Below are 26321 nucleotides of genomic sequence, written 5' to 3' on the forward strand. Positions count from 1 at the left end.
TCATTCTATTTGGGTTGTTTTCTGGGGAAAAGCTATCGCTTGAGTTCCTGAAACCAAAACTGGCTTTCTCGACCAAGAGTTGGAAAACCTCAATTTCAGTTCTGATTCTGCTGCTTTCGGTGTGCTTGAGCAAGTCACTTCCCCACTCTGAGTCTCAGTTTCTGCACCTGAAAATAATAATATTTTTTATTTACTGAGCACATATTATGTGCTATGCAATCAGCTGGATGCTTAATATGCACTCTAATATCTGTTCTGCCCACTTCATAGGGATGTTGTGAGGATCAAATAAAAAACATATGGGAGGGAGGCGGGGCAAGATGGCGGCATAGAGAGGAGTGGAAGCTAAGTAGTCCCCCTGGAACAACTACAAAAAAACAGAAACAACTAGTAAATAATCCAGAATAACTGCGGGGGGACAAACAAGACCATCCACTCATCATACACCAACCTGAATTAGGAGGAATGCCCGAGAACACAGCATAAAATCTGTAAGTAAAACCTGCGGAACCAAGTCATGAGACCCCCTCCCCCACAGCCCGAGCTGCAAAGCCTCGTGGTGCCAGAGAGAAGCTTTCTCCCAGCAAGCGAATATAGCTCAGCTGAGCTCCAACTGGGGTTTTAAGTAGCAAGTGTGAACTGCTCACTACAGGTATGCATTCCCAAAAAACAGACAGAGGCTTTGGGTGACGACTGACCTTGGAGAGCCGGAGGGTCGCCTTGGACTGGGTCTGAAGGGGACTATCTGTTTCTTTTTCAGCTCAGTGGAGAAAGCCCCAGTCATATTCAGTTTCCAGGGCTGTGACTCGGCGAAGGGTGGAGACAGCACAAGCAGAGAGCGAGACCATTGAAATGCTAATGACTTCCACCTGGGGGGTCTGTCTTCTCTAGGAGGAAAGGGGTGGGGCCCTTTCCATTCAGAACCTGACCCCAGAGCCTAGGGGAACACGGCCATATCTCCTCACACCAGTCAAGAATTATAGGCTAACAGAAAAGCACAGTGACCTGAGGCATCACAGGGTGGAGCAATTTTCTAAGACAAACCTGCAGGGAAACCAGATACTGAATATTTCTTCCCTCTGGGACCTGAGCCTGTTCTGGTCTGGGAAAACCTGATTTGGATAACCAAGGAAACCATGCCTCGACAACAGAAAATTACAACCTACACTAAGAAAAACAAAGTTATGGCCCAGTCAAAGGAACAAACGTACACTTCAACTGAGATACAGGAATTTAAACAACTAATGCTAAATCAAATCAAAAAGTTTAGAGAAGATATTGCAAAAGAGATAGAGGCTGTAAAGGATACACTGGGCATATATATGGCAGAAATCAAAAGTTCAAGAAAACAACTAGTAGAATCTATGGAAATGAAAGGCACAACACAAGAGATGAAAGACACAATGGAAACATACAACAGCAGATCTCAAGAGGCAGAAGAAAACACTCAGGAACTGGAGAACAAAACACCTGAAAGCCTACACGCAAAAGAGCAGATGGAGAAAAGAATGAAAAAATATGAGCAACGTCTCCCGGAACTCAAGGATGAAACAAAGTACAATAATATACGTATCATTGGTGTTCCAGAAAGAGAAGAGAAGGGAAAGGGGGCAGAAGCAATAATAGAGGAAATAATTAATGAAAATTTCCCATCTCTTATGAAAGACATAAAATTACAGATCCAAGAAGCGCAGCATACTCCAAACAGAAAAGATATGAATAGGCCTATGCCAAGACACTTAATAATCAGATTATCAAATGTCAAAGACAAAGAATCCTGAAAGCAGCAAGAGAAAAGTGATCCATTACATACAAAGGAAGCTTAATAAGACTGTGTGCAGATCTCTCAGCAGAAACCATGGAGGCAAGAAGGAAGTGATGTGATATATTTAAGATACTGTAAGAGAAAAACCGCCAACCAAGAATCCTATACCCAGCAAAGCTGTCCTTCAAATATGAGAGAGAGCTCAAAATATTTTCTGACAGACAATGAGAGACTTTGTGAACAAGACACCTGCCCTACAGGAAATACTAAAGGGAGCACTACAGGGTGATAGAAGACAGGAGTGCGTGGTTTGGAACACAATTTTGGGAGATGGTAGCACAACAATGTAAGTACGCTGAACAAAGGTAACTATGAATATGGTTGAGAGAGGAAGGTGGGGAGCATGTGAGACACCACAAGAAAGGAGGAAAGATAAAGACTGGGACTGTGTAGCTTGGTGAAATCTAGAGTATTCAACAATTGTGATAAAATGTACAAATATGTTCTTTTAAGAGGGAGAACAAGCAAATGCCAACCTTGCAAGGTGTTAAAAATGGGGAGGCATTGGGGGAGGGATGCAATCAGCATAAACTAGAGACTGTAACTAATAGAATCATTGTATTATGCTTCCTTTAATGTAACAAGGTGATATACCAAGGTGAATGTAGATAAGAGGGGGGGATAGGGGAGGCATGTTAGACACTTGACGTTGGTGGTATTGTCTGACTCTTTACTCTACTTTGATTTAAGGTTATTTTTCCTTTTGTTGCTTCCTAGCTGTCATTTTTTTTCCTCTTTCTTTTGCCTCTCTACCTTCTTTGACTCTCCCTCCTGCCTTGTGGAAGAAATGTAGATGCCCTTATATAGATAGTGGTGAAGGTGGTGAACACAAATGTATGACCATGCAGAGAACCATTGATTATTTACTTGGGGTGGAATGTATGGTGAGTGAACAAAACCATATTAAAAAAAAATGGGTTGATGACAAAACCTCGAGGGCAATATACTGAGTGAAATAAGCCAGACACATAAGGACAATTATTGCAGGGTCTCACTGATAGGAACTAATTATAATATGTAAATTCATAGACATGAAATATAAGGTACCAAGATATAGGACGAGGCTTAAGAATGGGGAGTGGTTGCTTAGTATGAGCAGAATGTTCAATTAGGATGAACTTAAATGTTTGGAAATGAACAGGGGTGTTGGTAGCAAGATGTGAGAATAACTAACAGCGCCGAATGGTGTGTGAATGAGGTAGAAAGGGGAAGCTCAGAGTCATATATGTCACCAGAAGGAAAGTTGGAGGTCAAAAGATGGGAATGTATAAAACTGAATCCTATGGTGGGCAATATCCATGATCAACTATACAAATACTAGAAATCACTTCCATGAACCAGAACAAATGTATGACAATACAATTAGAAGTTAATAATAGAGGGGCATATAGGGAAGAACTATATACCTATTACAAACTATATACTACAGTTAGTAGCATTTCAACATATTTTCATAAACAGTAACAAATGTACTATATCACGACTACGAGTCAACAATTGAGGGGGGTTGGTTAGGGATAGGGGAGGATTAGAGTTTCCTTTTCTTTTTTTCTTTTTTCATCTTTCACTTTATTTCTTGTCTGGAGTAATGAAAAGTTTCTAAAAATTGAACAAAAATTAAGTGTGATGGATGCACAGCTGTATGAGGGTACCCAGGAGCAAGTGATTGTACACTTTGGATCTTTGGATAATTGTATGGTATCTGAACAATCTCAATAAAAATGAAAAAAAAAAAAGAAATATAAAAAAAAAAACATATGGGAAAGTCTTTGAAATATGTAAAGTCACTGGGGTACATGTCACGCCAGCTAGTATGCCCTTCTAAAATAGGAGAAGATAAGCACAACTTGCCTTAATGCTCCTCTAAAAGCATATTGCGGCCACGCTCCACTACATATGGTTGAATTCAGCCTCCTGGGTCAGTGTTGCTGCCAGACTGCACCAGCATATGTTATCTATGCATACACTGATGTGCCTGCAGTCTTGGTGCTCTGCAAAGTCTACAGTTCCCACAGGGAGCAGCCCTCCACAGTGAGTGAATGTGCCTAGAGAGTTCCTAATTCGCCCATCCCAGGTAGCAGGGAATTATCAGCAAATACAATGATTTCCTATTAAGCATTTCAGCCTCATCATACACAGCAGTGTTCATCACCACTCAGGGAAAGGCAGTGAGAAAGGCTCAGGAGACAACAGCAAGCAGCAGGCCAGCTGGTGTGGGTGGACGCGGGGGCAGCCGCCACAATGCAATGCATATTATGTACAGTGCAGTCAGAATTTGCTTTTAGCTAATTAATAGCACCATACTCCCCTGGCGACTCCTCCCTGGCTGCTCTTCAAGCACTTGAAGGTTACTACTTTCCTTCTGGAGGGTCCCTGGAGGGGCCTGGAGGGGAGCCAGATCCTGGTAGGGATGGATGGCAAGTGGGGAAGGAGAGGCAACCAAATCAGCCCATTCCCACTCAGTGCATACCAGGATTGGTACGCAGGCCTTCTTCGCCGATCACCCTGGGTTTATTACTTTGAATGAAGATCCCAGTGAGGTTGGGTGGACAGGGAGGTGTGTGGGGTGGGAAGAGAACAGGCGCCAGTGCTGCAAGCTCATCGGGAAAAGGCTTCTTTCTTAGACTGCTGACTGCCAACGAGGAGGAGCCCCTGGATCTCCTACATCCGTTCCCCCTGCTATAACCCCCAGAGGACGCAGGGGTCACCAACCTCTGGATAAGCCATCTTGCTGCCCCTGTGGCCACGGTCTGTAATTGCTCCAGACAAGTGGAGCCAGGTGGCCTCTCCGAACCGCAGAGCTTCAAGCGGAAGTGCGTCCATGCCTCCGGGCTCCTTTGCCCTTGGTTGGCGCTGCAGTTACCACAGGTGCTGCCAGGGCCCTGCCAGCAGCACTCAAGGTTCCCTCTACTTGGTGGCCAGGCCCACTCAACTCCCGGATGCTGGAGGCCTTAGGAAATGGCTCCTTAGTATTTCCTTGCATTTCCCCAGGCCTGGTGCTACTGGGGCTTGACGAGAAGCTGCTGGCAGCCACGGACTCTGCGTAACCCGATGGCTGCCATGGGGTTGGCCTCCCCCAGGGCACAGACCACAGACTGAATGAGGTTTTGTGGGAAGGGGGAGTGAGCAGGCACATCACCCTCCCCAACACACATACACACAAACACACATTCACTAATTTCAACACTCAGCACAAGAGAGTGGGTAATGCAGAGGGGAAGAGAGGGTTCATCAGAAGGTGGTCCTCTGTAGTTGGAGTGGCATCCAAATTAAAAACAAAATTCGCAACCTAACTTCCTTTACCTTCAACCGGCTGGAGCTCTTTTCCCATCCCTCCTCTGTGTTAAGTTAGGAAGAGGGCCTCATACAGCAGAGGAGAGGATGCTAATTAAAGCATCATCTTTGGGCCTGAACCCCAGTCATTTCTCCCACTTAATTAAAATGCTGCCTGATGGTGTCCCTGCACAGATCTGAGCCTCCACAGGGCTCCCAGCTCTGGGTTGCAGACACAAGTCTCTAAGAACACTGTGACTAGGCAAAAACATCACCCAGCTGCTAACCTTTCACTTCTTCATTTCCTTCCAAATGATGGCACCTGATCATGTCAAACCCCACTAATTGGTGACACTCGGTCCTCTCCTCCAATAAACTCACAGTAGCCAACTGAAGACTAAGGCCTTTCTAACTCAGAAGTTCTCCTCTTCTTCCCCATCTCCCCTTTCCCTGTCTCCTTTCCCTCCTCCCTTCCTTGCCATGACTACAGCTCTGTTCCCTCCTGTTGAGACAAGATGGTATGTCTGGCAGCTGTCAACTCAATGCAATTTCTCAAACCTTTGCTGAAATTCCAGTGTTCTAGGCACAGGTGCAGAGTTGTGGGAGCTGTTCCTTCAGCAATGTCAGTAAAAACCAGGACCAAAGTCAAATAAGAATTAGGCAAGGATACTGGAAGGAGAAAAGAGAGAAAGACCCTTCTCCTCTGTACCCTTCAGGTTTGGTTTCCATGGAAACCTTGTTCTGGAGGAAGGCGAGGACAGAGTAAGGGAGCCCTGTTGTGCAGGTCAGGCTGTCCCACCATTCTAGAACCTGGGATGGAGACCCTGGGAGCAGAGTTTCTGGAGCTGGGCTTTGCAGAGCTCTTTAGTAACTAACATTCCCAGGTGAACACAGCTGACTCCTTTAGGTAAGTGTCGGTTATAATACAGGCCACAGAGCAAATGCCCAAGACTGCCCTTTTCTCCCATTGGTGACGAAGCCCCATCAGCAAGAGAAACATGGATGATGAAGAGTTTGGACTGCCTGTGAGGACCCCAGGAAATCTCTTTCAGTATTTTTTACTGATGGGGAATGAGGCTGGGATCAATAACAATGGCTCCTGCTGACCCTATGTCAGTCAGAATGGTCCAAAAAACCCTGACCTCAGTCCCAGTTTATGGCATCCATGCATCCAGTCAGCCAGCCAGCCATCTATCCATCCATCCATTCATCCATCCATTCATTCATTCATACTGTATGCCAAAAAGCTGAGCCTTTGTTTAAATCTTAGTTACCTATTTGAGCCTCAGTTTATCTTATGTGTAAAATGGAGATATTTGTAGCAGTTTCAGCATTTCATGGAGATTAAAAATATTAATCCCCTCTGTTTCTGTCTTCTAGTTTTCCAGAAAGTGTGAGGTCAGCATATTTGGGATGTTGGAATAGAAGGCCCCTCCTTCTAATCCTACACCCCACACCCCAGTTGCCCCCTCAAACCAGAACAAAACTGGAAGATGTTCTGTTAAAATTGATAAAATGGGAAGCTGGAGATAGAGGGGGCAATGGATTAGGAGAGAAGGGTAGGACCAAAGGAAATGTAGCAGGTCAGATAGAAATGCCTCAGGGGGCTGCAGTTTGAGAACTTCTTGTGAGGCAGATGCTGACAGGGAAGTGGGAGCGAAAGCAAATTCTCCCACAAGGGTGTGTTTATTAAAGTGGTTGGAGATCTAAGAAGTGGGAGTGGGGGAGGAGGGAGTGAATCTTTCTGTATCTTGATTGAAGATCAAAACAATTTCTATTCTTACAAATTCCCTTAGAAATACAACCTCATGGGGATTGGCAAAGGAATTTATTTCTTCACAAAGCTTACCAAGCAGCCTGGCTGTGGGCCGTTTGGCGGTTTCTCCAGCAAGAAAGTTGTGGAAGAAGCAATAGTGCATTCACCCCAAGATGCTACAGCAGCAGAACAAGGAGATGGGTCTGTGGGTTCCTGCCCTGGTGACCCCACAGCTGGGGATTATCCCCATGAGGCACATGGGCAGTCCTCCCAGCTTACCCACAAGGCCAAGGTGAATAGCCTAAGACTACTGCCCATGTTGGGGTGCTCATAAACCTGACAGCATCTGGTAGATTTCTGGGGGTTCATAAAGTCCCCAGAGAAGCATGGTGCATCTGGAGCACCATTTTCACTCAAGGAGCTTTTCTTTTGGGTGGGTGGGGGTGGGAGGGCAACATTCTATGAATATTTTATGGAATAAAATGCAAAATTTACATGATTTTTTAACATCAAATGTGAGATTTCAGCTTGAGTGGACTGCTTGGGATCATGTCCCTTGATCACTTAGGGGTACATATTTCTTTTCCTCTCCTTTTCTGGGTACTTTGTAAAGAAAAGTTTGAAAAGTTCCTCTGTTTTGGAGTTAGATGTTTATGTGAAGAGACTGTCTCAGAGGTCATCAAGCCCATCTGCCTGCCTCCAGATACCACTTTCAAACCTGGCTACACACTAGAATTCCTTGAGGAACTAACTAACTAAACAAAAAACACATATATAAATTCACTAGTCAACCAATAAAAAAGGTGCCAGGTCCCATCTGCAGAGATTCGATTTCATTGAAAGGGAGTGGGTCCTGAGTATTGGTGTTTTCCAAAGCTGTCCCCATGGTTCTAATGTGCAGCTGGGGCTACAAACCATTTTCCTTAAATGGAGGGCTGCTACTGTCAAATACCTAGACTCTTTTGACCTGTTAAGCCCCCAGGATACACAATTCTGTCTTTTCCTACAATTCAAGAATTTAGTCTGTTTTCTTTCCGAGCTGCCACCACTCAACTTCCTACTGAAATCATCTTCCCTCAGGATCTTCCCTTAAAGTAAGACATAAGGTCCTCCTCTCTGGTACACCAACCATTTCCTGGACAAACATACAGGGTGAGGAAAGGGAGTGATATTTTTCTATGTGTCTACTATGTACTGGATACTGTGCTATGTACTTACAAATTGTTTTAAAACCACCCAGTGAGATAGGTGTCAATCATCCCAATTCTACAGCTAAGGAAACTGTCAGCAAAGGAAATTAAGGAATATGTTCAAGGTTTCTTGGATTCAAAGCCATTTGGTCAGACTTAAAATTCATGCCCTTTCCATGAAAGTGATAATACATGGCCTTCCCTAAACTTCTGTTTTTAAGTGGATTTCCTTCCTTTCTTTCTCTCTCTCTCTTTCTCTCTCCCCCTCCCCTTTCCCCTCTCTCTCCCCTACCTCATTCCTTCTTTCCTTCCTCCCTCCTTTCCTTCCTTCTTCCCTTCCTTCCTTCCTTCAACTGTCACTTTACTATAGGGACCATATAGAGGTAAATAGACAATAGAAGAAGTTAGAGTTCAAGGAATCTCACACATTCTAAGGGGTCACTATTGCTGGTCTTCACTGAAGCTAATGGAACTAGACCCAAGTCCTTAGATCTTCCTTTCTTGGATAGGCCCATGGGACATGTCACTAGTTTTTGCCTTGAGGAATCAGCCCCATCCATCCTCAGGCAGGAGCTAACCTCTCCCCACAGCCCAAGGTAGTTCAGAATGGTGCTACTGTGGGTTAGTGGTATTCTTGGCCCACCTTCCCTCCACCCTGAACCTGATTCATAACTCCTGTCTGAGAAGGACCCAAGACATCGCCTCTTTCGGGCTGCTGTTCTTGGATCTTCGATCCTGACCTTTTCCCTTACCCCCTGAGTACGAAAGATATTTCCTTGTCTATCCCCCAAAGATATGTTTCCATGTCTATAGATGGTCTGCACTGAACTCGCAATCACCTCTCTTTCCCTTCATTGGTGGGTTTGATGATTCCAACCACTGAATGTCCTACCTCTTGGCTAGCTTTTCTCTGATCTTTTTAAATTCCCAAAGTAGATTTACTGCCTGTACTAGTTTGAATAGCATCTCCCCAAAATTCACATCCACCCAAAACCTGTGAATGTGATCTTATTTGGAAATAAAGTCTTTGCAGATATAATTAGTTAAGATGAGGTGTACTGGATTAGGTGAAGCTCTAAACTCAATCACTTGCATCCTGATAAGACGAGGAAAGGACACACAGAGACACATACAGGAAAGAAAGCCATGTGACAACAGAGGAGGAGAGAGAATGGAGTGAAGCAACTACAAGCCAAAGAATGCCACAGACTGCCAGCAACCACCAGAAGCTAGAAGAGAGGCATGGAACAGATTCTCCCTCTAGGCCCCCAGAAGGAACCTTGCCAAAATCTTGATTTTGGATTTCTGGCTTCCAGAACTGTGAGAGAACAAATTTTGATTGTTTCAAGGCACCAAGTTTGTGGTACTTCATTATAGCAGCCACAGGAAACTAATATACTACCATTTAGTGCAATCCAGCTTCTTCATATTTCATTTATTCAAAAATGTTTAGAAAGGGCCTAATACATGCCAGGCACTCGGCTAAGCATTCTGTTAAGTAGGTGGCACAATGACACTGCCTTCCTCCTCAGGGAGCTTGCAATCTACTAAAATAGCTGATCATGGCTGCCTTTATTGAAGGCCACCACATGCCGGGCTTCCTACCAGAAGCCTATACACTTTATCTCATTTAATCCTTCCAACAGTTCCGCAGGGCTACGATTATTTTACAAATGAGGAAATTGAGTCTCATTAATTCTTAAGCAACTAGCCCAAAGTCATAGAGCTAGTAAGCGACGGAGCTGGAATTTGAGCATGTTTGTATGTTCCAATCCCATGCTTTTTCCTTTACGTGGAGGTTCTATATAGCAAAACAGGAACTCAGACTCTAGAGGCATGCAGACTTAGAAACCCAGCTCTGCTGCTTAATACTGTACAAACTTAAGTTAATTAGCCTTTCTGAACTTTGGTCTCCTCATCTGTTAAAAAAAAAAAAAAAGGGTATGCTAATACCTGCCTTATGCAATTGTGGTGAGAATCTCAGAAATGGTAGCTGGCATTTTATAGCTGATATCTAGGCCTGGTTTCACCTGCAGCCATGTCACCTGTGTGGCAGGTGCCAGCACCCCAGGAACTGCTCTGTCATAATCAGTTCCTTCTAACAGCTCTCAGCTCAGTCTGAGGAAGACCATTACTTCTTAACTCATTCACAGATCCAGAAGAATGTCATCTATTGATTCTCTGACCAAACCCTCCAGCCTTCAGGTTTCAGGTTATCTGCTCTGCCTCTTTCCCTACTCAGCCATTTTCCCTGACCAAACCTCCCTCCAACTCAAACACACCCACTTTCTATAAGGTGGTCTACTGGAATTCATCCTGTCATTATCATATTAATAATATCAATCATCCAATAAACACACATTAAAAAATAGTAAGAGATGGTACCCATTAAAAGAGAAAGGTTGTCTGTCTTGCTCTTAAACAGCTCATTAAAAGGAAATTCTGAAATCTTCAGTGCATCTCCTAAAAGTTGTAACCCGAAGTATTCCTCCTTCTATAGTTGAAGTAAAACAAACACCTCCCCGGCCCCCAACATCTTTGATGTTCTCATCCTCTGGAAAGAGGATTCTATCCATGTGAGGACTTCTAATGACCCCTTGGTGTCAAGGGAGTAAAGAAAACCATGCCCCTTGGATACTTTAGGGCACCATTGTTGGGTGCCAATGTAGCCAAGACTTTCCACTATTAAAAAAAAATCCTTCTCTGGTGTCATGAGTTGTCAGGATGGGCCAGCAGGGCCTGGATTGTGCCATCATGATCATTTTTCTTCTGACCTCTTTATGTCCACTCAAGAATTCTGTTTGGATGGATTTTCAGTCTTGCCCCTGTCCCCAGTTGTCTGGAATTGTGTTATAAAAACAGGGCTTTGGGTTCTGAGGAGGATGAAGAGGAAAAGGTTGGTAGCACAGGAGCATCACCGAGTCTGCTGGTGGGAATTTGAGTCAGAAGGCACTCCATCTTTCCCAGACAGTGTGGGTCCAGTGTCAGAGGCAATCAGTTTTGCCTAGTGGTTGTGGCTTAACCTGTACTTTTCTGGGTGGGGAGGAAATAGCAGTGGTCTGAACCCCTGGAAAGTCTGATTGTCCTAAAAGCCTAATTGTTTTCCTGGCCTAGTTGGTGGTTGTTATTCCACCCAAAATTGGGTATTGAAGACAGGCAGACTCGGTAGGGAGACAAAAATATAATTTGTTTCGTAACCCTGTATGGATTGCCTACTAAGTGTCAGGCATTGTGTGTCCAGCTGGGTTTAGCAGATACAGAAATGAATAACACAGTCTCTCTCTTTACTCTGCTTGCAGTCTAGTAGCTCGGTAGTGCTGGCTTGGTGTCTCCCAGAAAGTGCCAGTATCCCAGCTGGGTCTCCTTCACATATGGGCTCCCTCCACAATCTGGGGGACATAACTGAGAGTTTATGTAAGCCAAGCTCTGAGCGTCTGGATCCATGAACCAGGCAAACAGAGCAATATTACTCAGATAGAAGTTTGAACCCGTTGATAATGGAACTTCTGCACAGTGGATGGTTCCCTGGATCTGTCTCCTGACCTAGACCCTGTCACTCACTCCCTCCTTCCCTCCTCCCAGGCCTAGCTTGAAAAAGAAGGACTAGAAAACTGGTACAAATCTCACTGCTTTAGAAATGGTCAACAAACCACATAGAGATATTGCCTTTTTGGTAGAGGTTGACTGGAGAGAATCCCAGTCAATATTTGGTTCCCAGACTCTACTGACTTTCATTGTTAATAAGTGCAGTTTTATTCAGTTGCTAGAATTAAAAAAAAATAAATAAATATAAAACATCTATACCCAATGGGTGGATTTGCCAAGGCTAACTAGTGTCTCCCAGGCCCAGTTGCCAGGACCATTGAAAGGACTGCTTTCTGTACTGAAAAATGATGAAAAAGTTTTCTGTGCATTATTTACAACCATTTTCACTTTAAGGCCAGACTGCCTCACTCATAGGATCAGGGTTCACTTTATTATGAGCAGGTATTATAGCTAAGGTTTCTTACAAATCCCACCACTTAGTACCATGCCTGGCACAAAGCAGATGCTCAAGAAATGTTTACTAAATTGAAATAAAATAAGTGTGAGGTCAGGAAGAGAAGCATTGTACCTCAGCCCCCCATCTTTACACTCCCTTGGCCCCAGATTCAGGCAGATTGGACCACAATAGTAAGCTGGGCTCCATCTTCGTGAGTCCTCTTCTGACAGAAATCCCCCAGCCCCTCTGCTCCACCAAACCTCTGGTCTAGAGTTGTGGGGAAGTGTGTGGGCTTTGGAGTCATGTAGACCAAGGTTCAAATCCTTATTTTACCACTTAGCCCTTATTTCTAATGAAAAATACCTACTGTGATCATTAAATGAGATGACATAAGTAAACCACCTACTTTATAGTAGAAGGTTAGCAAAGGTTCATTCACTGTATTTCATCTTTTTAAAAAGTCTTTTTTAATCTGGAGAAGAAAGTGGGTCTCTGACAAGGACATTTCCCCTCTCTTTCTGACAACGTACGTATTAAGTTGCTAGCTCAAACATATTGGAGCAACCATCTGCCTTGAGGCCTGTAAATTCTTCAGATTTAAGTCATCTGAGGGGGTATTGGTATTATTTTTTTTAAAGGGGTGTTTTTTGGATGTTGGCTTGAGCCAATTAGTTGAGGAGAGAGCATTTAGGACACATGGGTTCATCTAAGTTACCAAGATTCTATGTGATCCCAATTTTTATAGTTCCCAAATGTTTTCTTCCAGCCCCTGATCTCCAAATTCGGATTCATATATCCAACTGCCTGCATGCATCTCCACGGGAATGCCCAAGAGGCATCTCGGTAAGTTTGCAATCCAAAATGTAACTTTGATTTTCTACCCAACTCTGACCCACCCCCACCATCTTCCCCATCTCAGATAATGGTGCTATCACCAACCCCGTTGCTCAAAACAAAAATCTAGGAATCCCTAACTTCCCATACCTTATCCTTCTGTGAGACTTTTTAGTTCTCTGTTTAAAAATATATTATTCCCTCTGCCAGTGCACTAGTCCAAGCCTCCATTTTCTCTCAGGCAAGGGCCTCTCTGTTTCACTCTTGCCTCCCTTTCTCCTCAAAGTGGTCCCTCCCATGTGCTTTTTAAAATATAAATCAGATCCCTGTGCTTCCCCTGCTTAAAATATGTTGTTTTTCAAACATTTAGAATAAAAAACAAAGCTCTTTCCATGCCTAAAATTCCCTTCCTGGTCTCACTTCTTCCAGCTTCTCCGCCTCCTTCTTCCCCTCATTCAGGGACTCGACATTTGTAAAATGGGTATGATGGGAATAATCCGTCACACTGAGCATCAGCTATGTGCTAGGACTGTTGCCTCATACACATTACCTCATATAATTCTTGCTACAACCCAATAAGGTAAATATTATTAACCCTAAGACTGTTGTGAGGATTAAATGAAAGTGCATATTGCTAGTACATAGTAGGTGCTCAACATATGTTAGGTTTTCTTCCTTTTGGGAGAAAAACCACTTCCACTGGTGAGGGATAGAACCAGAGGCAGAGACAGCTGTCCTAGGTTGTGCTTCCCACACTTTAGTCGAACCACCTCCCTACAGGGGGGATGCTCCAGCCAAGAAGGGTGAGTACCAGCTCATCCAGGGGACAGCTAGGTTGCTGAAAGCATTAAGATCCTTCTTCCCAAATCCTGCTCTCCCTCTGCCTTGTCCCTGCATCTGCCCTTGTGGGTTTAATGAGAAAGCCAGGCACCTCATATGAGACTGTGCAAATAACTTCTGGGATGCCACTAACTCATTCAGCAGAAAGAGACCCAGAGCTGCCAATGCTTCAGAAAAGATACATGAGTGGAAAGAAGGTGGTTTTTACAGCGTCAGGCGGACAGAAGGATTTTGCGTGGTTGAATGTGAGCTCCGCCCCCATAGCAGAGCTGAAAAAGCCAGGATCTGGGCTACTCAGCCCCTGTCTTCACAATATTTGATTAGGAATTTGGGGGCGGACCCCTGGTCTGGCACAGCCTTGCACACTCTGAGTAGACACACTCCCTCTCTCTCCCTCTCTCTCCCTCCCTCTCTCTCTCCCTCTTTCTCTCCCTCTCTCATAGTTCTCCAACCCCAGGAGGCCAGACAGAGAGACGTGGTCACTCCCTGAAAGACTCAGCTTGAGGTAAGTTTAGTTATTTTACTTCAATTTTTGTCCCTTGTAGTTCCATAAGGGAAATAAAGGAAAGGAGCTGGGGAATGGGGAGAGGGGCAGGCAGGGAGAAGTCCATTCTTCATTCTCCCCCATCTGGACAATGATCTAGGATGCTGGAGGGGACATAAAGCAAAAGGATCCCAGCATTTTACCTTCCTTCTACAGTTCCTTTATGGTTGTTAGGGGAAACCTCCAAATCTTAGGCATGAAAAAAGGGAAGGACCAGATATTTAGGGAAGCCAGCTCTCCCTACCACCCATTAGCCCACCATTCTAGCTGTGAATGTTGTTACACTCTCTCCTATAGAGAGGATATGGTACTTAAATGCTGCTATGGAGTGGGATGGGGGGCAAATTTGGGGGGGGGGTATGTGTGTTGCTGGGGTGAAGGGGAGAGAAAGAGAAGTATTGAGATTTGGCCATGTCCAGGGAGTTATAGACTGAGGTGTAGGTGGGGTCCAGTGAAGGTTAGGGGACGGCTTCTGGTTTGACCTCTTTGATTCTGATGTGGGGGGAGAGAACTTTCTCTAAAGTGGGGAAATGGGAAAACAGCATTACTTCTGAGTATACTCCCTCCAACTCATAGAGCACCAGTCCTAGAAACTTTCCACTTTACAAAACTCTAAGCACAGAAGGGTCGCTAGCATTGCAGGGGAGAGGGGGGTGATTTAAAAGTCTATAACCTTGGAGCAACATTGCTAAGGGATGAGGGTAGGGTAAGAAGCATAAGCTCCCACCAAACCCTTTCAACCATCATGGCTCCTAAGGAAAGGCCAAAGTGGGCTGGGTGCACAGCCCCTGGAAAGCTGTCTTGAAGAGGAAGGTGGCTTTTGTCTGCCAAAGTGCCCAATCTGGAAGGAGAAATGGAGACAGATGCTCACTGTGCCAGCCCTCCAGACAGCCACCTTGGTCCTGGAGCAGCCTGGGCTGTGTGTGGAAAAATGCACTGTTGGCAGTGGGCCGCTCCACCCGTCTCCTCTCTTGGCCAGAGCCAGGCCCAGAGGCATGCCCAGGCAGTGGGCAGTTGGGTCTGCTTCTCAGAAGCACTGTGAGCTCTTTGTCTCGGGCCTGAGGCTGCCTGAGGATGAGCCAGGGTGCCTGCTTCTCTGCAGCCCAGGGACTGATAGGATAAAGCAGGCCTAAGGGACCTAAGGGACCCCTGCTTTCAGGGCACAGAGAGGTCTGGGAGAGATGGTGGACAGAAGGTGACTAGATTGAGTGTCAGAGTTGGGGTCCTTCAGATGACACCACACCCCACATTTCTCACCAAGCCTGCCCTTTATCAACTCACCAGCATAGCAAGCTCAAAGGCAACAGGCTGCCTGGCAATGTGGGGCACCTAAATATGGAGCCTGGCAATCCAGGTATTATCGCTTGGAGCAAGTTGGGAGCTTAGGATAGGAGAGATGATGCCAGAATCCCAATCCTAAGCCACTTTCCCTTGGGCATATACACAAGGGTCTCCAAATCCTATTCCATTTTGCTGTGTTCTTCATTCATTTCTCTTTGCCCCATGTGAGTCTTGCATAACATCCCTGGTGGAGCCTGGGGAGTGCTAGCATTTTACTAGACACCACAGAAGATAAAGAAGTGAACTAATTCAGGCTCCATGCACTCAGTAACTCACTCTAGAAGACAAGTGCCATACCTAGGGGTCAGTACCCCCACTCTGCAAGGGATATGTACTCGTTATATGAAGACCTTTTCCCTGCCAAGTTGCACATGTGGCACAAAGTGCTAATCAGAGAGTTTTCTCACCCCCAAACTATTATAGACAACAGAACTTTGGAAGGTAGCCCAACCCTATGTTGGCTGGTGGTTGCAGAGTGATCCACCCCCCTCCCCCCAATGACTCAAAACCAGAAACCCCAGCCTTCCCAAGAGACCAAAAGATCTTCCCAAAGAAGTTCAGCTCATCCCTTTGATGTTTCAAGCCACTTCTGGAGATTTCCCAGAGATATGGAAAGAGCCAGAGGGTTTTTCCTTGGACCCTTTGAAAATATTCTTTCCCTGGAAAGTCCAAATTGGATGTGGATTCAGGCCTGAAGAGTACCTGCCACCACCACAACTACAGGGATTGGCCTGGGCTTTCCAGCTGTGCCAATAGGACCTCAAGGTTTCTGGAGGCTCCTAAAGATCTACCTCTGCAAAACAATGCAGCCCACCCCCAACCCAGAATTCAAGTTTTTCCGAATCTCAAAATTCTTTTTCTATGACTCTATCACTAGTGGAAAATGCAACTGGTCCCCTAGCTTACCCCAGATAGCTAAGGTCCAGCTGGAACAGGTATACAGAGCTGACATTGGAAGGAGGCTCGGAGGAAGCAGGAGCAAGTCTCCTGCTCTCAGATGCTTGAGACTAAAGTCAGATCCACCTAGCTCAAAGCCTAAGGCTTCCCTATCCTGCCTCTCTAGAGTCTCACTCATGCCTGCTTGCTCTATTCTCTCTCCCATCTTACAGAAAGACAAAATGCAGTGGGCCTCCCTCCTGCTGCTGGCTGGCCTCTGCTCCCTCTCCCGGGCTCAGTATGATGAAGACCCCCACTGGTGGTTCCACTATCTCCGCAGCCAGCAGTCCACCTACTACGATACCTATGATCCTTACCCTTATGAGCCCTATGAGCCTTACCCCTATGGGGTGGAGGAAGGTCCAGCCTATGCTTACGGCTCTCCACCTCCACCAGAACCCCGTGACTGCCCCCAGGAGTGCGACTGTCCACCCAACTTCCCCACAGCCATGTACTGTGACAACCGCAACCTCAAGTACCTGCCTTTCGTTCCCTCCCGCATGAAGTATGTCTACTTTCAGAACAACCAGATCTCCTCTATCCAGGAAGGCGTCTTCGACAATGCCACTGGACTGCTCTGGATTGCTCTCCATGGCAACCAGATCACCAGTGATAAGGTTGGTAAGAAGGTCTTCTCCAAGCTGCGGCACCTGGAGAGGCTGTATCTAGACCACAACAACCTGACCAGGATGCCTGGTCCACTGCCTCGATCCCTGAGGGAGCTCCATCTTGACCACAACCAGATCTCCCGGGTCCCCAATAATGCTCTGGAGGGGCTGGAGAACCTCACAGCCTTGTACCTCCAACACAATGAGATCCAGGAAGTGGGCAGTGCAATGAGGGGACTCCGCTCACTGATCTTGCTGGACCTGAGTTACAACCACCTTCGAAAAGTGCCTGATGGACTGCCCTCAGCCCTTGAGCAGCTGTACATGGAGCACAACAATGTCTACTCCGTCCCTGACAGCTACTTCCGGGGGTCACCCAAGCTGCTGTATGTGCGGCTGTCCCACAACAGCCTCACGAACAACGGCCTGGCCTCCAACACCTTCAATGCCAGCAGCCTCCTTGAGCTTGACCTCTCCTACAACCAGTTGCAGAAGATACCCCCAGTCAACACCAATCTGGAGAACCTCTACCTCCAAGGCAATAGGATCAATGGTGAGACCTTGAAAAGGGGAGGGGGAGTTGCATCTTTTTCATTTGAAAGACCCTGTTCTGAGCACTAGCAGGAATACAAAAGAAAAAAAGTAGGGGAACCAAAGTATAAGTGAAGCAACCTGAAAACCAAGCTATCCACCTATACAGGTACAAAATAGCATAAATGTAAACTTAACAGCAGTGCTAAGAAAATTCAGTGGGGAAGGGTTGGCATGGGAGAAGATTTCCCAGGAGAGGTAAGTTTCAATCTATGTCTTGAATGTAAGTGGGCATTGACTGGAGGAAAGCAGGATAAAGCCATTCTGGGAAGGGGTATTGCCACAAACAAAGGAACCAGTCATTTAACGGGTCACTTGTAGGGGATAGCCAGGGAACGTATGTGTCTGAGAGGAAGGGTCATTTGTTTAGGAGCAGTGAGAGGTGAGTTTGGAGTAGTTTGGGAGGGGGCAGTTAATGGAGAGGGGAGTTTAAGTTTAACTTGTAGGGTCCCTCTTGGGAGGAAGGCGGGCTGCTGAGAAACCACGGTGTCTGTACTTACCAACCCAGAAGAGGATGGTCCCTCTGTTTCCACATGTTCTACTCCTGCTCTAAAGTCTGGCCTTGTATTTTGGTGTTTATTTGTTTTTCAAACATTGCAGCTTGTGGACAAAATTGTGCAGCCTCTCAGAGCTGAAGGCAGTACTTGTTCGGGTCAGTTTTCCGTGGAGTACAAGGAGCTCCTGGTGGCAGGGCAGAGATCCTCCCTAGGGTAACTGAGCCTGGACACCACCAAGCCTGGGGTGGTAGTGGGTGGGGGAGACCCTGGGCTTCTTGTTTTCCTAGAACTTCCCTGCAAATGACAGAAGGAACCAAATGGACTACGTCTGCCTCTAAGAGCTAAAATATTCATTTCAGATTGAATTACCTAGTTAAATGTCAGTTCCCTTTCCTCTCAGGGTCTTGTGTTCAGAACGCACTGAGGCACTGACATTACCCCAGGGCCTTTGATGTCTTAATCCCAGCTGAAAGGGACTGAGTCAGCCTTTAACCTCAGTCCTGTCTGGGGAAAGGAGGACTCATTAATGACCACTGGGAACAGGCTTTGAAGCAGAGCCTGCTGAGAGCAAACAGCACCATCAAAGCCCTGAGAGGGATTGAGTTGCTGTCATCCTCTCCCTCTCAGTCCTCTCTCTCCCTGTGTTCAGAGACCAGATCAGTCATTTAGCAAGTTGTTAACGAGCTGGACAGCCCTTCCTGAGTGAGAGAGGCGCCAACCCCCAAGGACAATATGGGAGGTGAGGGTTGGGCAGGCGAGGTGAAGGGGGGCCTGGCCATCTAATTTGAAGTGCAAGATCTCATCATGTACAATCCAAACTGCTTTTTATTTAAAATCTCTCTTTCTTTGGGGTCTTCTTATTCCTGTTTGTTTGTTTGTTTGTTTTTTCCCCTCTAAGATGTCTCTAAAATGCTGCCTGCTGCAAAGGGTTTGACATGTGTTCGTGGCTGTCTATCATTCCACCTGGCAGTCACCACTACTTACATGCCACCGACTCTGATTTAGAGAGCACTGTCACATCAGAAATATCTTATTGTATTCTATGCTTCATCAAAGTTTGACCCCAAAAATGTGACAGTTAAGAGCAGCTGTCCTCAGAGACAGCCTAACTGTACAATCAGAGAAACTCGGGGTGGGAAAGGCTTCATCCCAGCGTCTTGTCACGTGCCTGCCTTCATGCAGAACCACACCCACCGTTCAAATACAAGGTGGTCCACGTCTTCCAAAAGCGCCTCAGATAATAAAATTACTTTAGAAAGTGTCCCAATGTCTTGCAAGAAGTTTCTCCCTTCAGTCAAACACCTAGAAATTTTCAATGTCTACCCCAAATCCCTTCTTTTGCAATTTAAGCCAAATCTCCTGTATCTAGTTACCATTTATTCTGTCTCCCAGTCAGTCTTCCCTTTAGGCAAAATAATACCAATTCATTGTTTTTCTTAAATTACTGAATTAATACTAATTTAACTACTAATATAACTGCTTGGTCCAGTGCCTGGCACATAATTTAAAAACCAGTACATGATAATTATTATTCTTAGTATTTCTTTTCATTGCCACTTTGAAGTTGATGGGTACAGTTTTGTTTTTTTTGTTTTTGTTTTTTGTTTTTTTTTTTTTGCATTGCAAAGATGGGGGAACTGAAGCACAGAGAAGGAAGTGTAATCTCTTCATGTCACCCAGCCTGGATAATATATGCACCCGTGAATTCCCACCTCCGATATCAAAGGGCCTAGAGCTGGGCATCTTTGGCAGCAAGTGGTGAGGAGTATGTCTCGATTCAGACCACTGGCAGGAAGTGCCCTAGCCCAAGCTCAGGCCCCTCTCCTGGGGAAAAGGTGGGGTGTGTCTCCCTGCACAGACAGTCAGGGACTTGACAGAGGTGGGGATGGGCTGTGAAGGTGGGATTGATGCAACCTCTGAGGGAGGAGCTAAAAGAACAGAAACTAAAAGGCATGTAGGGGAATAAGGCCTGGTCCTCTCCCTCCCTCTTCCTTCTTCCAAAAATATCTTCCTCAGTTTTTCCAGCCTGGCAACGGCAAGGGAACACAGCTCGGAATGTTATTCTGAAGTTTTGGGATCCAGTGAAGCAGGGCGGGTACACCAGGAGAAATTTGGAAAGACTTATGCCAGTGTCTAATATGGACTGGAAAATGTCCTCCAGTTTCTCCAAGCAGGAGCCCTGTCCTATTTATGAGCATGGGAAAGAGACACGGGGGATCAAAGTGCCCCACGTATCGATGGAATCTATATATACCCCATGTACCCCATGTGTATATGTGTACGTGTGTGTATGTGTGTGTGCTTGCGTGCGCACACACATAGTTGGGATCTGGGTCTTTAGCAGACAGTCTTAGGGCTTCCAGGCCTGGGATAGAGAGTCTATTACTGTACTTTATGCATATTATAGGGTTGGAAGCCCTATTTAAGCTGGGCCCCTTCGCTATTCTCCCCACCCCACCCCATATACACAAATGCCGTTAGAGCCAGCCCCTGGCCTGGGCTCTTCTTTGCCCCCACGTTGCCCACTCAGAGGCCATTTCATCTGTATCCAGGGACCAGAAAGGAAACATCCAAAAGTATTCCAGATCTTCTACTCACTCAGAATGCTCTGAAAGAACAGACTCCCCCACTCTTTCCGGTCTCTCGTTATCTGTTGGGCCTGGATCTTCCATTCTTTGTGGTGCATGTTAATTTACTGCAGCTTCACCCCATCTCACCTTGGTCAGTTTTTAATTAATACTGGAAACAATCAAACTTCCCATTATTAAATGCTTTTTATCTTCTGAATAGTTAATGCTTATTTTAAAATACTTTCTTCATCAGCCGTTTTAAGCTCTCCATGCTGTTTTCCTTGGAACCTTTATTTTCATACCTATAACATCCCCCAAGTGGAGCCCTCATGGTTGCCCCTAGGAAGAGAGTAAGAAAAACCTTCCTCCTGCTCCTCCCACCCAGCCCCAGACTGATTCACAACTCCTGACCACCGCCGCAGGCTGAGGAATGCCTCTGGTGGGTGCAAAAGCAAGCCGCGGCCCAGGCCGCCCAAGTGTTACAGCTGCTGGGGGTGCATACGTGTCCGAGCCTACCCCAGACCCAATGGGAAACTTATTCCAAACCAGCTATGCAGAGAATGACAGAGCAACTTTCCCAGAACCCTCACTCACCACATTGAAGGCACCTCTTCAAGGCTTCAGCAACTTTTCAACAGTGACTTTTAATGTCCCTGCTGGAGTTTTAGCTGAGCTCTTGGATTTTTCCTTTCAAGTTACTGACTCAGTAGACTTTGAGACAAAGGTGGTTAATTTGTCCAAGAGGACAACCAGAGGGAGAACCAGTTTGTTCATCCAGAGAACACCCAGTTTTTCAACTGAGGAAAACCAGAGGGAGAACAGGGTGCATATCAACAGAGATTTATGTTAAAACAAAAAGAACTATTTTATCTGTTAGGATTGCATGATTTAGGGAAATATTTTCAAAGAAGGGAACATCTTTTGAGTTTCTTTTTTAAAGGGGGTAGATTATATTTTATTAAATGTAGGTGGCAAAGGAATTATTTGTTTGAGGTCCACAGCAATCCCAGTGGTTGATGAATTTCCAGGCTCCTTTAACCTCAAAGCCTCCACTCACTTCTTTGGCAGTACTCAGAATGGAAACAAGCAACCCCTTCAAAGCCCTGGCACTCAAAGACACTCGTCTATTGACCCAAGCTTTTTTGCTTTAATTTCCTGCCACTTTCTCTATCTACAAAGTGGCAGGAGACATTCAAGATTTAAACCTTCCATTTCCCCAGTCCTCCTTATAGCAATTCAACCAAGCCCTCCCTCTCCAAAAACAATAAACCCTTCAAAGCTGCTAGGGTTGGTTTCTTACTACCCTCTGCTGCCCTCTGCTGCCCCCTGCTGCCTACAGATGGGAATAGATCAGGTCCTGGCTGGAAGGACACTCAAGGACGTTCAAGGGTCTGGGGAGTAATATATAAATTGGTATGGGTGATTAGCAGGCGGAGCTGCAGATGCAGGCAGAGCCCCTCCTCTGTCCCTAATTATTCCGCCTAGTGGTGCAAAGTAGTTATGACTCCAGTCCTGGGAAATGCCTCCCGTTGCCTCCTCCACAAGTTCCGCCCCTTATGTCAAGTGTTTATCTTAAGCAGCTACATGGAGGCTGTTTCCCTTTCTGTGGCTCTGGATCCCTGATCTGGTTTCTCCCCGCCCACGCCTACCCCTCTTGTCCCCACAGAGTTCTCCATCAGCAGCTTCTGCACCGTGGTGGACGTCATGAACTTCTCCAAGCTGCAGGTGCTGCGCCTGGACGGGAATGAGATCAAGCGCAGCGCGATGCCGGTGGACGCGCCGCTCTGCCTGCGCCTCGCCAACCTCATTGAGATCTGAGTGGCCTCATCCAGGGCACGCAGCGGAGAGCCCCCACTGTCCCAATGCATTTGGCTTGATGGTTTGGTTTGGCTTTTGCTGGAAGGTCTGGGATAGACCATGTGACAGAACTCCAGGGGCTCGCTCTTTAGGCTTCTCCCCTGTAGACAGGGTTAGGTGGGATCAGGGGACAGGCAGTCTTCAGCTGAGGGACACAGGCAGAAGCTCTCTCTCTTTTTCAGGGACAGAAGTGGTGGCGAAGGAGTAATCCCTGGAAGCCCCAACCCCAGTAATTCCACCACCCATTAGATCTTCCCAATTAGCTGGTGTCGTGGAAATTTAAAAGTTGCTTGGGCAATAGTACATAACCTTGCTTTTCTCACAATCCCAACTCTCTTTGTGAGCAGCGCTTTGCAGCTCTCCCCGGCATTGGTCTAGTCATACACTTACTCTGTGTTTGCACTCGTTGCTCCTCAAAATATTCCTGTTGCCCAACTGCCTCTTGCTAAGTCCACCTCCTCCACTCACCCTTCCTCCACTGATGCCTCTTCTATGGGAGCATCTGCCAGCAACCTGTGGAGAGAAGCCATACTTCTAGGCCTCCTTAACTTTCCTCCTTGAAAACCAGAAGATTGGATGGCACCAACATAAAGACAATGTTCATGGCCTGTTGTGGGAGGAGACAACCAACGTTAGGCTTAGATAAATTCATGGGGCTATATTTTAGCAGCTGGAGAGCTCTTTGAAGGTGGATCAGACTTCAGAAGTGGAAATGCCAGACTTTGCTCATCATTGACATTCATAATGTGGGCAAACACAGTTCCAGTTGGCGGAACTGAGGAAGTAGTCCCAGTAAGTTCATTCTTGCCTAGCACTCGCCCTGCATTCTCAAAGCATCCTATGTGGGTCTTTATCATCAAAGGTGGAGGCCATGTAATTTTCAAAGCATGAGCAAGATAGTATATCCTCTCCTTTTATCCAAGAAGAAAGCTCCTATATCCTGATGGAAGAGACAGGCTCCAACCAGTCCTGGACCTGCCTGCTAGCACAAAAGAGGAAGATGTGGTTAATCGATATTAACTGATTTGTCCTAAAGCAAGGGTTAAAAGTACCAGCTCTGGCTGGAGATGCTCACTTGGGTCTAGGCACAAAACCCTCTGCTCTCCTATCTCTGAGCTACACACACCCTTTTTACTTAAGATTCCTGTTGCTTTAGAGTTTGAAGTAGAGAGCAATTAGTTCTTCCCATTTCTGAAAGATAATGTTGCCAGGGACCTAACCCACCTACTCCCTTGTGCACTGTTGGGATGGAACCACCTGGGCAGCCAGGGGCAAGCACTGGTTGAGGAGAGTTAGCCCCAGGCTGGTCCCTGCCCAGATGCCATTATGTCCCTGATGCTGGGTGTGCTTTGAAATGGCTTCACTGAGAAGGAAGGAGGGGATCCTTGGACTATGGTCTTGGTTCCAGACCCTGAAATCCACAAAAGCCAAACCAGCTCATTTCAACAAATGAGCTCTGATGTAAGGGGTAAGGCTGCCCCCTGCCCCAGGGCTCTTCAGAAAGCATCTGCATGTGAACACCATCATGCCTCTATAAAGGATCCTTATTACAGGAAAAGCATGAGTGGTAGCTAACCAGACAATAAAGTTATTTTACAACTGCATCTGCAATAATGGAGTTATTTAAGGCAGACTACAGGAAGATTGTTGTAGGAGATCTAGTAGGGTCTCATAGGCCTGGGACTTGAAAAGCCCTCTTTCTCATTTTAGCTAAGGGGTTAAAAAGAAAAAAAAATAGAAAGTAACCTATAAAAAAAGCTTTTGAGGCAGTCAGTTCATCATCCTTTTTCATCAAACTAACATTTAACAAACTTTATATTCTGGAAGTTCTTCTTTAAGTCTAACTTCAATTCCATTAGCTACACATTCCCTTCCATTTAGTCTCCAAGAGAAAAGAACAACTATTTTTTTCCAGTCTTTCTAACATTTTTCTCCTTCAACCATTCTCTCTTCATCCCAGTAATTCCAAATCGCCCTGGTCCTGGATATTGTCTGAACTGCTCCTGCCCTCTAGCGGTAACTGTGCAGAACTGAGGGCTTCCAGGCACAGCATAACCCAGTTGAGCCAGGAAGAGGGAAATAAGCATTCAACCACACACCCATTATTTCATTCATCCTCCCAATGCACATTTCTTAAAAGCCTTTAAATCCCAGATGTTGTACTAGGTGCTGAGCAAATGTCATTTAAGTTAGGAGTGCACCTCAGGCTTGTGCTTTCAAGCAATCCATTTTCTATTGGGAAATAACAACTGATATTTACTGAGCACTCATACATGCCAAATTCTGTACCAAACATGTTGCAAGTATCACAACTCCATCTTAAAGCAAAATAAACTAATTTGGCTATAAGTCTCTGGAGCAAAAGTTAGGCGGAAATGTGAGCTTATGAAAAGATCAGCAAGAAATCATAATTTTAACCATAGGCCTCTCTTTAAGGACAGCAAATTAAGCACATCTAGCCTCAGTGCCCAAGTACAGAGAAACGCTAAGCAGAGGAGGCAAGAACCAGACACATACGGAGGGTATGTCCAAGCTTCAAGGAGCAATCCCCTGCCTCTCAGTTTTGCTTCTGAACAGCACCCAGCCCTGCTACAAGGCTTCCCTCCTTTCTAAATCCAATTGTTTACAAAGAAAAGAGCCACAATGGACCATCTCTCAGGCTTTGTTTAGTACTTATTATGTGCTAGGTGCTTTTCTTATGTTATCTCATTTAGTATTCCTAATAATTCTATGCCATAAGAACTAACACTTTTGCTGTTTTATAGATGAGGAAACAGAGGCACTAAGAGCTCAGGTCACCCAGTAATGAAACATCAGGACCAGGATTTGACCCCAGCTTGTCAAATTTGCTTTACCATTTCTACTATGCTAACCTGGAGATCCCTGTGTTACTGCTTTAAGCAGGATTACTAGGTGTATGGTAGGAGTAAGTGGAAAGAGACCATTTTACCTCTTTTTGGTGGGCCTAAATGCATTCTGCTAGCATTCACAGTCCTAAATGATTTTCCAATTAAAATTCACTCTTCATCAATCTGTGTTTACTGAGTGCTACTGGGCAGGCACTGGGGATACCGTGGAGAAAGAAAACAAACAGTCCCTCCCTTGGAGGCTTTGTAGTCCAGTGTGGTAACAGACACTGAACAAAAACACACTAAGATGGTAGTTACACAGCGAGAAGGGACTTTGAAGGATGTGAGCACAGGTCCCCGTGAGGATAATTCGAGGAGCCTGACCTAGACTGGAGGTTCCGGGATGGATACTCCAAGATCCAGAGGGGCGGTGTCGCTGTCTGGTGGAGGGGTGGGAGGAGCCGGCCAGATAGAGGTAACTGCAGTGTAAATGCCCCAACGCGGGAGGAAGCCGCAAGCCGGAAAGTCGGAGGCACCGAAAGAAAGGGGAAAACGGCTGAAGCACAGAGAACAGGCGAGAGAGTTCAAGCAATGAGGCTGGGACGGTAGGCAGGGGCCAAACCACCTACTGCCTTTATTCTCTTATTTCAGACACAAGCACCAAGAAACTTAACTACCACTACCCCAAACCCTCAAGTCCAAGGGCCTGTCCTACACTGCGCAATCTCACAATTCTGCTTCCAGCCACTAGTGGGCAGCATCTCACCTCGCACCATCGGAGCCGTTTCTGAAACCTTGCTTGAAGGATTCCGTCCAGGCCCACTTTCT

The 26321-nt window shown here is 45.9% G+C and overlaps 1 protein-coding gene and 1 long non-coding RNA gene across 5 annotated transcripts in view; one reads left to right on the top strand and one right to left on the bottom strand.

Annotated features, from left to right (window-relative positions):
- The window catches only part of LOC119526119, a 111076-nt gene extending 89658 nt beyond the window's left edge, over positions 1-21418 (bottom strand). For 2 of the 3 annotated variants that reach the window (XR_005215116.1, XR_005215115.1), the window contains exon 1: positions 21382-21416. This is a non-coding gene — a long non-coding RNA (uncharacterized LOC119526119). Of the gene's footprint in view, positions 1-21381 lie in introns of all 3 variants that reach the window. The other variant, XR_005215117.1, reaches the window with a different exon arrangement.
- On the top strand, positions 14072-25604 carry FMOD (fibromodulin). 2 transcript variants are annotated; one of them, XM_037825008.1, is made up of 3 exons: positions 14072-14205; positions 16695-17682; positions 22454-25604. In XM_037825008.1, exons 2-3 carry the CDS (start codon positions 16704-16706, stop codon positions 22603-22605), a joined length of 1131 nt encoding a protein of 376 aa, XP_037680936.1. In that variant the 5' UTR covers positions 14072-14205; positions 16695-16703; the 3' UTR covers positions 22606-25604. The 2 variants fall into 2 exon arrangements, with proteins under 2 accessions (XP_037680936.1, XP_037680937.1); XM_037825009.1 differs by lacking the exon at positions 14072-14205 and having other exon boundaries at positions 16686-17682.
- The last annotated feature ends 717 nt before the right edge of the window (positions 25605-26321 follow it).

Source organism: Choloepus didactylus, chromosome 2, assembly GCF_015220235.1.
Source record: "Choloepus didactylus isolate mChoDid1 chromosome 2, mChoDid1.pri, whole genome shotgun sequence".
Lineage (NCBI taxonomy): Eukaryota > Metazoa > Chordata > Mammalia > Pilosa > Megalonychidae > Choloepus > Choloepus didactylus.

Coding starts and splice junctions, on each gene's coding strand:
- FMOD (XM_037825008.1), top strand. CDS start 16,704: ATGCAGTGGGCCTCCCTCCTGCTGCTGGCTGGCCTCTGCTCCCTCTCC. Junction 17,683..22,453: donor CCAAGGCAATAGGATCAATG/GTGAGACCTTGA, acceptor TTGTCCCCACAG/AGTTCTCCATCAGCAGCTTC.